Consider the following 13,340-nt stretch of genomic DNA (forward strand, 5'->3'; position numbering starts at 1 on the left):
CCTCCCCATCACAATAATCATAGTGCACATGTCACACCCATACATACCTTCTCCTTTATTCATTCTTTCTGCAAGGGGGAAATTGCCTCTTCCAGCGAAGTCCTCTCCCATATCAATCAACGCTTCCTTCACTGCTTCATATCCGTGCAACACCACAGTGGGCTTCATGCCCAGATACAGAGTGAACACAGGGCCATAGGCTTTGGAGAGCTGGGAAAGCACGTGCATATAGCAAAAGAAATCATTACTTGATAATGTATTGTGCCTAATTTTGAATACTACTTTCATATTGGGTAGATTGCCCCACAAAGCCTAAGTATTTTTGAATTTAAGATATCAATATGGGTGATTATTAGAGTTGCCACTTCTGGATGGCTTGGGATGTGCCAGGAATGGCCTAAATAAGTATTTGACACATTGCTTACTATTAACCTCACATTTGAACCTTCACCAAGTTTATTTGCCCTGCTTACAATAAGGAAACTAAAATCAGACAATTTCAATGTATTTCTAGGATCCCTTGACCACTATACAGAAGATTCAAATTTGAGCTTCTTGATGGTTCTCTGATCCTTGACAAATAACTTCAGATTCCATCTATAGACCAAAACCGAGCTCGTTACTTCAGGATCACCTACAGAGTCCTCCTGAGGAAACTGTGATACAGTAGCCCTATGATGAATCCTAAAAATTTGTATTTTAAAGGATCAATTCAGTTAATTCTAATACCCAGCCCAGCTTGTGATCTGCTGGTATTAGTAACAAAGTGTGGGCACTATAGAGTCATTGTCAGGGCCAAGGCATCTGAAGGAAGGATAATTTCTTCCACCCTGAAATAGTCATTAAGATCAGCTGTGTAGACCCAAATGAATGATGTTCCCACAGTTTGGAACTGACTGGTTACGTCTTTTCGTCTTTTGGTTGACTCATGCTCTTCCTGAGTCCAGAGTCCACTCTTAATACAGACAGAATGTGTTTCTTTACAGATGTTAAATTTAGTAACAATCTCAACAAAACACACAGCCATGTAGTAGATGACTTCTGGAATAACATCTGTAATCACAAAACACTTCTTCTACCATTCACCATCCACCAAAATCAGAGCAAATGGCAGCAGAACAAAGAACACTCCTCCCTTCTGTCACTTTATATTTTCAATTCTACCATCCAAGACCTGTTTGTTTACTCACTAAATGCAGAGAAATAGCAAAATGACTGGGAGCATTTGAATTTCAAAACCTTCTTGGATAGCATGCCACCATGCTAATATTTTATTATTAGAATGGATGGGTAAACAAGAACTTTTTTTAAATTGCATTTAAGTTACTTACCATTTGCACGCCACAGAGGAACAAAAAACATACTCACGTTGCTTAGAGATTTGCTGATATCCTTAACACCTAACTGGAGGATATTTCCAATAATGGGAAGTGGCAAGGGGCCGGGTGGGAGCTTCCCTCTCTCAGAAGTCTGTTTCCAGAGAGCAAGTAGGAGCAAACAGGAGAGACAGAGCAGTAGGGCCACACTCAAGTCCATTGTAGCTTTCTCTTCTTATCAGAAAACTGAGGGTGAATTCTAAAGCTTTTATAACAACACCCCTTGTTATTCCAACTTACGCTGCTTTGCGATACAAGGAGGCCAATCAGATACATCTACTCATATTTTCTCTAAGTGGCCTTTGGTCCACTGATAAGGACAAAAAAAAATTGTTCTTTCATCTTGTTTTCTTTCTCTCCAGTCATCACTCTGGACCTTTAGTTCAACTATTGGACTAAGGACTGTATTGATAACTTAAAAAAAAAAGAAAGAAAGAAAAACCAGTTCCAATGTGCAGCCAGGGTTCAAAACCACTGTTGAAAATAATTTGATACCAAAATGACTCAAATCTCTGGACTCAAGGCAATCTCAAACTGGGAATATTTTAATTTGAGGAGAATCTGGTGTTCTACAACTTTATATTGAAAATAACTAAGTTCAAGCTATATTAACATAGGATATTTTACTGTGGAAACTGAAGGGTCCTTAAATATTTTGAAATACTGTATTTCTATTACAGCTGCCCATATAGAAAATAGTTAACTTAAACTTCAATGACCAAGCACACAACTACTAAGAACTAACAACTACCTAAGAACTAACCCTTGAAAGCTCCCTAGAGAACTGAGCCATTCTGGGACTGAGGGGATGGGGAAGTGGTGAGGACACAGCGGGAGGGAGCACAATGATTTATGGTGGTGGAGGATGAGTACTTTGGTGGTGGGAGCACTGTGGTAACAGCTCTACGAGGGGGAGCCCATATTTTCAAAATACTAGAACAATGTAAACTGAAGTGATCTCAATAAAAAATTTGAAAGTAAAATAAAATAATTAGCTAAATAGATTTCCATGTCTTTTACCATGTTATCCTTTCTCACTGCCCTAACTCTGAAAACACTATAAAAGAGATATTTGAAAGGGGAGAATGGTGTCTCTGGGTAAACGGGATGTCTATGCAGTGTCCTATCACACAGCTCAAATTGATTAAACCAGGATTCAAAATGAGATGTGAGTTCATTGAATGCTCTCACACACCAGGTGCATCAAGAACAATTTTAGCAAAACTAATCTCCCAAAATCATTACTCTTCATATAATACTCCCTTCTGCCCCCCTATCCCCCATTCTGGGCACAAAATTAACAGGCTTACTTGTCACTTGATTCCAAGAATAAAGGGGTCATAGATTCTCAAGAAATTTAAAACTGGGAAAAAGATTCTACCCTCTGTATCACTATGGTGAAACTTGCTCACTATAAGTAATTGGAAGAGCCAAGTGCAGAGAATTTAGGGGTAAGGATTAAAAAAAGAATGACTTCCCTGATCTGCCAGTTGCTTTCTCCCAGCACAGCTGCTTTTTCAATGGGCTTTTGAATCTGTATTGTGGGAAAAAAAAGAATGAAGTATGCAGATCAAGGAAAGGAGACAAGAGAGAGAGAGTAAGAGTTTTGCATCCAGTGGAGGACTAGAGTCAGGGACTTCATTAAACAGACCCACAGCACAAACCACATATGCAGACCTTAATAAGAAATGGTACTAAGAGACCAATGGAACTGAATAGAAAACCCAGAAATAAACCCACAGATTTATGGTCAAATAATCTTTGACAAAGGAGCAAAGAAGATGCACTGGAGCAAAGAAAGTTTGTTCAATAAATGGTGTTGGGAAAACTGGGTCGCTACATGCAAAAGAATGAAATTTGACTACTACCTCACACCATACACAAAAACCAAATCAAAATGGATTAAAGAACTAGACATAAGACCTGAAACCATAAAATACATAGAAGGAAATATAGGCAAAACACTACGTGATATGCACATCAAAGACATCTTTACAGACACATCACCCAAAGCAGTGATAGTGAAGGCAAAGATAAACAGCTGGGACTACATCAAATTAAAGAGCTTCTGCACAGCAAAAGAGACAATAACCAAAACAAAGAGAAACCCCACCAACTGGGAGAACACTTTTGAACACAACACTAATAATAAAGGACTGATCACAAAAATCTACAAAGAGCTGATGAGACTCAACAAAAACAACAAAAATAATCCAGTCAAAAAAAATGGGCAGAAGAGCTAAAAAGTAACTTCTCCGAAGACTAAATACAAATGGCATATGAAAAATTGTTCAACATCACTTGCAATCAGAGAAATGCAAATCAAAACTACAATGAGATACCATCTCACACCAGTGAGAATGGCACATATTAAAAAAACTAGCAACAACAAATGTTGGCGAGGATGTGGATAAAAAGGAACTCTCCTGCACTACTGGTGGGAGAGCAAACTGGTCCAACCATTATGGAAAGCTGTGTGGATATTCCTCAACCTACTAAAGAGAGAGCTTCCAATGATCCAGTAATTCCACTCCTAGTTATTTACCCAACAGACACAGAAATATCAATTCCAAAGAGCACCTGTACCCCTATGTTTATAGCACCCACTATTTACAATAGCTAAGCTTTGGAAACAATCCAAACACCTAAAAATAGATGACTGGAACAAGAAGATGTGGTACATATACACAATGGAATATTGCTCAGCAATCAAAAAAGATAAACACGTGCAATTTGCAGCAACATGGATGGCGCTGGAAGGGAACATGCTCAGCGAAATAAGGCAGAAAGAAAAAGAAAAATACTGGATGGTCTCACTCATAGCAGGAATCTAGAAATCCTAAATAAGGGACCAGGAAAAAGAATAACTATAAGAGGGCCTCCTGGGTTGCGCACCAGTTGAGGCTGTTGCTCAGCCTCACCAGTTCCATCCCCGGCTGCTCCCCGGCTGCTCCCCGGCCACCGGAGGAGGGTCCCACATGGGGTGCAGACCTCTCCTGCCTCCTGCTGCTCCCCTCAGTAGTGTACTTCCGTCCTTCTGCCTGCTCTGCTCCCTGCTCTGGCTCTGGTGAATTCTCTCACCCTCCCGTGTTTCTGACTGTACCCCGTGCTTGTATAAATAAATAAATAAATAAATCTTAAAAAAAATTTTGATTTAAAAAAAAAGAATAACTATAAGAAAGAAAAAATCAAAATCAATAAACAACTATGAACCAGACACTATGGGGGGGGACAGGCGGGGAAAGGCGGGATTGGGGTCAAAATAAGGTGGTTGCAATTATATGGGGAATATAAAAATAAAATTTAAAAAAAAAGAGAAAAATCTAAATCAACAAAGAATTATGAACCAGAGACATACTATAGGGGGCGGGGGAGGGAAAGAGGGATTGGGGTCAAAATAAGGGGGTTGCAATTGTATGGGGAATATAAAATTAAAATTAAAAACAAACAAACAAAAACATAAATAAATAAATTATTTGAGTGAAAAAATAAGTAAATAAATAAGTAAATAAATAAATAAAGATAAAAATGAAATGGTACTTAGTGGTCATAAGACTAAATATCAGTGGAATATCTATGATACATTACTAGGTCAGTAATGACAATGCTTTAGAAACATAAGTTCTATAAGGATATGGTTATGTTTGTTCAGTCTTTTTTTTTTAACATTTTTTCATTTATTTATTCATTCGTTCATTCATTCAAGCACTGGGTACAGTCAGAACTGCGGGAGGATGAGAGAATTCACCAGAGCCAGAGCGCGGAGCAGAGCAGGCAGAAGGACCGAAGTACACTGCTGAGGGGAGCAGCGGGCGGCAGGAAAGGTCTGCGCGCCATGTGGGACCCTCCTCTGGTGGCCGGGAGCAGCCAGGGATCGAACCGGCGCTGCAGAGGCTGCGGGGCAGCTTCGCAACCCAGCACTCAACCGCTGCACCACCGGGGAGGCCCGTGTTCAAACTTGATTAGTACAGTTTTTAAGCTCCATTGGTAAGAAAAATAAGGTTGTTTTCCAAGACCAAATTAAAAAATTCTATTGCTCATGAATTTTCATACCCATCTTTTCTCTTTTGATTCTCTCATTACCTTCCTTGAGATAAACTTAGTCCCATGTTAGGGATGAGGAAACTTGACCTGAAAACTTCAAAACTTGTACCAGGCATGGTACCTACAGGTAGTGGTCTGAGACTAGAACCCACATCTCTTGTCATGCACAATCCCCTCCAAGCAAACATGCAGTTCATCAGATCATCCTATTTACTTAATGTGTGCTATGAATCAACATTGCATGATTCATCCTCATGGTGACCTTCCAGTTGTATTAGTTTAGTTAATAATTACATTATTAACTAAAATGGGGGTCAGAGAAGTTTACCCATAAAACCCTGCAAATTGAGTAAGTCCAAGACTCAATGTAACCTTGCCCAGAACAAAGAAAAGCAGCAATTTGATGGCTTCTTCACATAGTTCTATAGTCTAAAAGAACCTCACCTACTTATTTTGTATAAAAGAAATTCACATTCTTCGAACATCTATTTTATCCTTTGAGAATTAAACATCCCTCTTCTATGAGAGTCACACATATTTTAAAGATACAAAGCAACTAACCTTTATTTTTTTAAATGAGCAGTTGTGACTCAGTAAGATAGAGAATCACCATTGCATTAGTACAAGACCTTTTCTTCTATAGGATATAATAAAAATATAAACAGAAATAAATGAAATAAAATTGAAGAATAATCCAAAAGATCAATGAAACCTAAAGTTGGTTCTTCAAAAAATAAAATAGACAAACCTCTATCCAGGATAATGAAGAAAAATGAGAGAAAACACAAAAAATAGCATAGTAATTGAAAGCGAGAAAGTAGAACGGACTCAGTAGAAATCAAAGGAATAATCAGAGGTTAATGTGAATAGTTACATGCAGACAAGTTCAACAATCCAGAAGAGATGGACAAATTCCTAGAATAATATAATCATCCAAAGCTAGATAAAGAAGAAATAGAACACCAAAACATAGCAATTACAAGCAGTGAAATTGAAACAGTACAAACCCTCCCTAAAAACAAAAGCCCAGGACCAGATCTGCTTCACAAATGAATTTTACATAATATTCAGAAATGAATGTTCTGGATGTGCCTATTCTACACACACTCTTTCTTTAAATTGAGAAAGGAGTATCACCAAATATGTTTCATGAAGTCAACATTACACTAACACAAAAACAACACACAAAAAAAAACTACAGGCCTATCTTCCTAATGAACACTTAGACAAAAATTCTCAAACCCATCCTTGCCAACAGAATCCAACAATGCATCAAAAGGATGATACACATGACCAAGTGGGATTTATTCCAGGGACACATGCATGGTACAAAATCCACAAATCAATTAATGTAATCGAACACAACAACAAAAAGAAAAAGAAAAACCATATGATCGTTATCAATAGATTCTGAGAAAGCATTTGACAAAGTTCAACCTTCATTTATAAGTAAAGCCCTCGAAAGATAGAAGGAACATAGCTTAACATGACAAAAGCTATCTATGACAAAGTCATAGCCAATATGATTCTCCATGGTGAAAAGCTAATAGCCTTTTCATGAAGATCAGGAACAATGGGCCTCCACTGGTGGAACAGCGGTTAAGCCCTGGGTTGTGAAGCTGCCCGCAGCCTCCACAGCACCAGTTTGATCCCCGGCCTCGGGGCGAGGGTCCCACATGGTGCACAGACCTCTCCTGCCGCCAGCTTCTCCCCTCAGCAGTGTACTTCATCAGTCTGCCTATTCTGCTCTCCGCTCTGGCTCTGGTGAATTCTCTCACCCTCCCACGCTTCTGACAGTACCCAGTGCTTGTATAAATAAATAAATCTTTAAAAAAAAATCAGAAACAAAACAAAGGTGTCCACTCTCACCACTGCTGTTTAATATAACGCTGGACATACTTGTCAGAGCAATAAGTCAAAAGTAAGACACAAGGAATTCAAATGGGGAAAGAAGAAGTAAAATTATCACTATATGCAGACAATATGATAATGAAGAATTCTAAAAACTCCACAGAAAAACTAATTAAAATAATAAACCACTTTAGTAAAGTATCAGGATACAAAATCAACACACAAAAATCAGAAGCTGTCCTATATGCAAACAATCCATTTGAACAAAAAGAAATAAAGAAACCATCCAATTTAAAATCGAAACAAAAAATATCAAATACCTGGGAATAAACTTAATGAAGGAGGTGAAGGACCTATACAAAGAAAATTATAAAACATTGTTAAAAGAAATAGAAGAAGACACAAAGAAATGGAAAGACATCCCTGCTCATGACTAGAAGAAGTAACATTACTAAAATGGCCATCCTACCGAAAGCAATATATAGAGTCAATGCAATGCTGATAAAAATCTCAGAACAAATATAGATGAAATTCACATGGAACCACAAACTTCAAACTATACTACAAAGCCATAATAATTCAAACAGTATGATACTGGAAAAAAACAGACTCACAGACCAATGGAGTCGAATAGAAAATGCAGAAATAAAGCCACACATATATGGACAACGAATCTTTGGGAGAGGAGCAAAGACTATGCACTGGAACAAGGACAGTTTGTTCAATAAATGGTGCTGGGAAAACTGGAGCACCACATGCAAAAATTTGAAACTAGACCACTACCTCATATCATGCACAAAAATCAGGCCTCCCGCCCCTCGCGTGCGGGGCGGTGCTCCGGCGTCTCCGCTTGTCCGCTCGGCCTAAGATGGCGGCGGCTTTACGCGCCGGCGCCGTCGCGCAGCTGATGTGGTCCTGGATCCGCCCGCCGCCCTGCTCCAGGCGGACCCTGCACACTAGCGCGGCTTGCGCCAAGAACCGGGCGGCCCGAGTTCGAGTGGGTAAGGGAGACAAGCCAGTGACCTACGAAGAGGCCCATGCGCCGCACCACATCGCCCATCGCAAGGCCTGGCTTTCCCAGCACACAGGTAACTTGGATGGGGAGGACCATGCTGCAGAGCGAAGTGTGGAAGATGTTTTCCTGCGAAAATTCATGATGGGCAACTTCCCAGGGTGCCTGGCTGACCAGCTTATCCTAAAGCGCCGGGCCAACCAGGTGGAGATTTGTGCCCTGGTGCTGAGACAGCTGCCTGCACACAAGTTTTACTTCCTCATTGGCTACCGTGAAACTCTGCTCTCTCACTTTTACAAGTGTCCTGTGCGTCTGTACCTCCAAACTGTGCCCTCGAAAATTGTGTATAAGTACATCTAGATAACCCCAACCCGCACCCCCCCGCTTTATTTATTTATTTATTTATTTATTTTTTGCAACAAGCTCTCTTCTTCAGGGGACAGAAACACCAGGAAGGGGGGGGGGGGAGTATAAATGGAGAAGTACTCAGGCTTTGTTTTCAAAGTGCCACTAAATAAATAGAACTTACTTTTTACTTTAAAAAAAAAAAAAAATCAACCCAAAATGGTAAAAGCATTGAACATAAGACCTGAAACCATAAAATATAGAGAAAAAAATATAGGTAAAACACTACATGAATATATCTCAGTAACATCTTTAAAGACTTATCCCCCAAAGCAAAGAAAGTGAAGAAAAAGATAAACAGTTGGGAGTACATCAAACTAAAAAGCTCTGTATAACAAAAGAGACATTAACCAAAACAAAGTAACAGCCTACTGTTTGGGAGAAAATTTTGCACACAATACAACTGAAAAGGGGCTGATCACAAAGATCTACAAAAAAACTCACATGACTCACCAAAAACAAAGTAAACAATCCAGTCAAAAAAATAGGCAGAAGAGCCAAAAGGACACTTTCCCAAAGAGGAAATGCAAATGGCCAAGTATATGAAAAAAGTGTTCAACATCCCTTATAATAAGCAAAATACAGATCAAAAAAGCAATGAGATACCGCCTTACACCAGTAAGAATGGTACATATTGGTCCTCCCCTGGTGGCACAGTGGTTGAGCCCTGGGCTGCGAGGCTGCCCGCAGCCTCTGCAGACCCTGTTCATCCCCCAGCAGCCGGCGAGGGTTCCACAAAAAAAAAAAAAAAAAAAAAGAATGGTACATATTAAAAAAACAGGAAACAATAAATGTTGGTGAGGATGTGGGAAAAAGAACCTTTCCTACACTGCTGGTTGTAATATTAACTGGTCCACCACTATGGAAAGCTGTGTGGAGGTTAAAAATGGAGCTACCATATGACCCAGCAATTCCACTCTTAGAAATCTACCCAAACAACACAAAAATATTAATTCAAAAGGATACCTCCACACATATGTTTATTGCACCACTACCTATAATAGGAATGATATGGAAACCATCCAAATGCCCAAAAATAGATGACTGGATCACAAGGACATGGTATACATGCACGATGGAATACTATTCAGCAATGAAAAACCATAAACTCATGCCATTCGCAGCAACATGGATGGAGCTAGAAGGGATTATTATATTCAGTGAAATAATCAGAAGCAAAAAGAAAAATATAGGATGCTTTCGCATATAGGAGGAATATAGGGGAACCAAAAATGGATCAGGGAAAAAAATAATACCAATAAATTTAAAAAATTAGTAGGCAATAATAAATCAGACATTCTTCAGGGGAGGGGAAAGCAGAGGGAATAAAACAGAGAAGGGCAGGCACAAGGGACTATGGTGATGTTGCGTGGGTGAATATGGGGACTACAATGAGAGAAGAAAGCAAACATTGTACAGACGAACAATGATGTAAACTATATATAAATAAATTATATATATAAAAATGTATTTAGACAAAAAAAATATCTATTCTTCTAATCTCAGATTTCCCTCCCAGTTCAATGATATCTCATATCAAATAGCCATCCAATCCCTATCCTACGAACAAGAGGGCATTAAGCTTTCTGGTGTCACAGAGTAATGTAAACCTCACCTTGGCTAGACTTGTGATTTAAGGATTTTCTTTTTTTAATAGGTTTTTGAGTTTTTTTTAAGTTTTAGGGTCAAAGCAAAACTAAATATTAAGTACATGTTGCCATATGTCCCCTCCCCACCCACATGCAGTCTCTCCGACCATTAGGAACCTCACCTTCTGTTGTGTTCCATTTCTTACAACTGATGTAACAACACTGACCTTATATATAAAGTGCATAGATTACATCAGTATTCCCTCAAGTGTTGCACATTCTATGGATTATTTTTTTAAGATTTACTTTTTAAAACCTAAATAAGGGACCAGGAAAAAGAATAATTGTAAGAAAGAAAAAATCAAAATGAACAAACAACTATGAACCAGAGATACACTATGGGGGCGGGGGTGGAGGAGCAACTGGGGTCAAAATAAGGGGTTGCAATTGTATGGGGACTATAAAAATAAAATTAAAAATATTTATTTTTTATTTATAAAATAGCTGGGGTACAGGCCAGAGACGTGGGAGGGTGAGAAATAAAAAGAGGAGGACATGTATTTAACATAGTATCACAAGAATACTTTCACCGTCCTAAAAATCGGTGCTGCATTACTAATCTCTTCTATCCCACCCCTGACAACAACTGATCAGTGGTTGAGACAAAACTACAGCTAATATCATACTAAAGCACCAACAACCAAGTAACGAATCATCAAGGCACAGAAAAATCCCAATACCCTGAACAAGCGCCCCTAGAATCACCATCCTCTGAATCAACACAGCTCTGGATTCTAGAACGACGGATTACTTTTGCCTCTTCTAGAACGCAATAGAAATAGACACTTTTGAATCGCTGATGTCATATTTTTCTTCACATGAAGCTGCTCCTGAATACAACTTCTCTCACTTGCAAATCCAAACACCAAGTAATTCTAGGTCACACGCTGGTCTGCCCTCAAGCCTTTTGTCCTTGTCTGTGCAGGGCCTCCTTTTATAATATTTTCTTCCATTTGTTATCTGCATTACACACAAAGGAGGACAGCATGAGAAATGGTTCATCAGATTGTGAGTTTTATTTAGAACATGCAGAGGAGAAATGTCTGTATTACATACATCAACTATCTCACTCTGTCACACTGATGACACAGAACTAACTACTCAATACCAGATAAGTATTGGCATATGAGCTACCCAATACAATGTTACAGAGCAAGGAGAAGCTATACACATATTTGTACCGTGGAACTTTGGAAATCCTACTTTGGAGATGGATGTTCGTGCCTGGATCCTGACAGAATGGGGTGACAAGGAGAGGAGAGGTTGGTGACAACATTACCAGAAGGGGAAGGAAGAGAAAAGGAGATGACAGGGGCGTCAGGGGAATGGGACTTGTGGACATCACAGCAGAAGCCTGATGGTCTGTCCTTCCTCACAAAGGAATGAAGCAGATCTGGTAAGGAGGAGGCACAGAAACAAATCCATTGACAACTGCGGTGGTGTCAATGTCCTTGGAGTCAACAACAGACTTCAAGGTAAACTTCTGTAAGATGGTGGTCAGGAATAAAAACAGCTCCATGCGGGCCAGGCCCTCTCCTGCACATGCCCGTTTTCCTGAAAATAACACAGAGGAGATGATCCTTGAACACTGTGTTTCTGGCCTCAGAAAGAGAATATGCAATAACTATTTGACGAAAGCTGAGGTATGATGGAAGGCAGGATGGTTGGATAGATAGATGGACAAAGGGCAGACAGGAATGCAATCCATCTAATGTTAATGAATAGGTATCCTCCTTTCAACAAATGTTTACTTATTATCAGTCCTGTGCCAAACACTTAAGTATTCTCACATTACAATCACCTGTTGAACACCTAAATTTTCCATCAATATTTTCCTAGAAACACATACTTTGTTTTGTTTTCTGCTGCATGGATCTGGTGTTCATGATCTTCCTCGTCTTCACAGTCTCAGTTCTCCACTCCAAGTAGACCTGCTCTTTAGCAATCTCCAACACACCGTGAAATTTCAGGTTTTATATTACAGTGCTGTTCCTTTGCGCAAGATGCACTAATCTTATATTTTCAGATGCACTAATCTTATAATCTTATATTTTCAGATGCACTAATCTTATAATCTTATATTTTCTCAATCTAAATCAATTCTCAATTTGAAGAACTGGATTAATTCCCCAATTCTGCAGTGATCTGGCTCAATAAAAAAACTGCATCATGAGGAGGGAAAGTGCATGGACACAGGGATGTCCTGCTAATGGTCAAGAGCACCTGCACCAGCCCTTGGAGAGGTTTCTATGGAAGTTCCAAACAATCCTCACAAGGTATTTTGTCCTCCGATGCACAAAGAATACAAAAGATACACTACCTGCTGAAAAAGCCATGAAGTAGTCACTCTTCTTAAAGTTGCCACTCTCGTCCAGGAAGTGGCCAGGATCAAACACCTCTGGGTTGGGGAATTCTTTGCTACTATGCAGCACAGAAGTCAGCGACGTCAATATGGTTGTGCCCTGGAAAAAATTATTTAAACTATGCCCACGAAAAGGTACAAATCAGTCAGTCAAATCTTACCATTTAAAGATGAAAAAACCTAACCACGAAGGAAAGGACATTCTAAGTCAGAGAGAACAAGCAATAAATAAGAACTAGCATAACACCAGTGGCCATGATGCTGCTAAGTGGCATCTGAAGTAGTGAGTACCCAGACCCTCAGTGCCAGACCTCTGAAGCCATCCTGCTCATCACATTTAGACCTGGGGGTATTTCCTTGCCAGTACCTTGATTTTATCATTTCAGTGTTTACTCATCTCATACATGGATTATGATTGCAAATGGAAATCTTTATTCAAGTTTGAAATGTTTGGAGTTGTAGACCTTTTGTAAATAGACAATCGAATTAAAAATAACTTATGTGATAATAAAGTAAGTACAGAAACAACTCATTGCTTTTTTATCAAGGCCCCAGCGAGCTGTTTGTATTAATTCAAAAATATGGCATAGGACCTCCCTAGTGGCACAAGGTGTTAAGACGCAATCTATGAAGCTATCTGC

At 39.3% G+C, this 13,340-nt stretch overlaps 1 protein-coding gene across 7 annotated transcripts in view; it reads right to left on the bottom strand.

Moving 5' to 3' along the window:
* The window catches only part of LOC311179106 (cytochrome P450 2C9-like), a gene marked incomplete at both ends in the record, with an annotated part of 54,623 nt that overhangs the window by 18,689 nt on the left and 22,594 nt on the right, over positions 1-13,340 (bottom strand). For 2 of the 7 annotated variants that reach the window (XM_084246033.1, XM_084246031.1), the window contains 2 exons: positions 48-210; positions 1,369-1,536. In XM_084246033.1, coding sequence (XP_084102159.1) covers positions 48-210; positions 1,369-1,536 — 331 coding nt within the window. Of the gene's footprint in view, positions 1-47; positions 211-1,368; positions 1,537-11,709; positions 11,892-12,657; positions 12,800-13,340 lie in introns of those variants that run through there. The other 5 variants (XM_084246030.1, XM_084246029.1, XM_084246034.1 and 2 more) reach the window with 3 other exon arrangements.

Source organism: Talpa europaea (assembly GCF_964194135.1).
Source record: "Talpa europaea genome assembly, chromosome: 10".
NCBI classification, from domain to species: domain Eukaryota; kingdom Metazoa; phylum Chordata; class Mammalia; order Eulipotyphla; family Talpidae; genus Talpa; species Talpa europaea.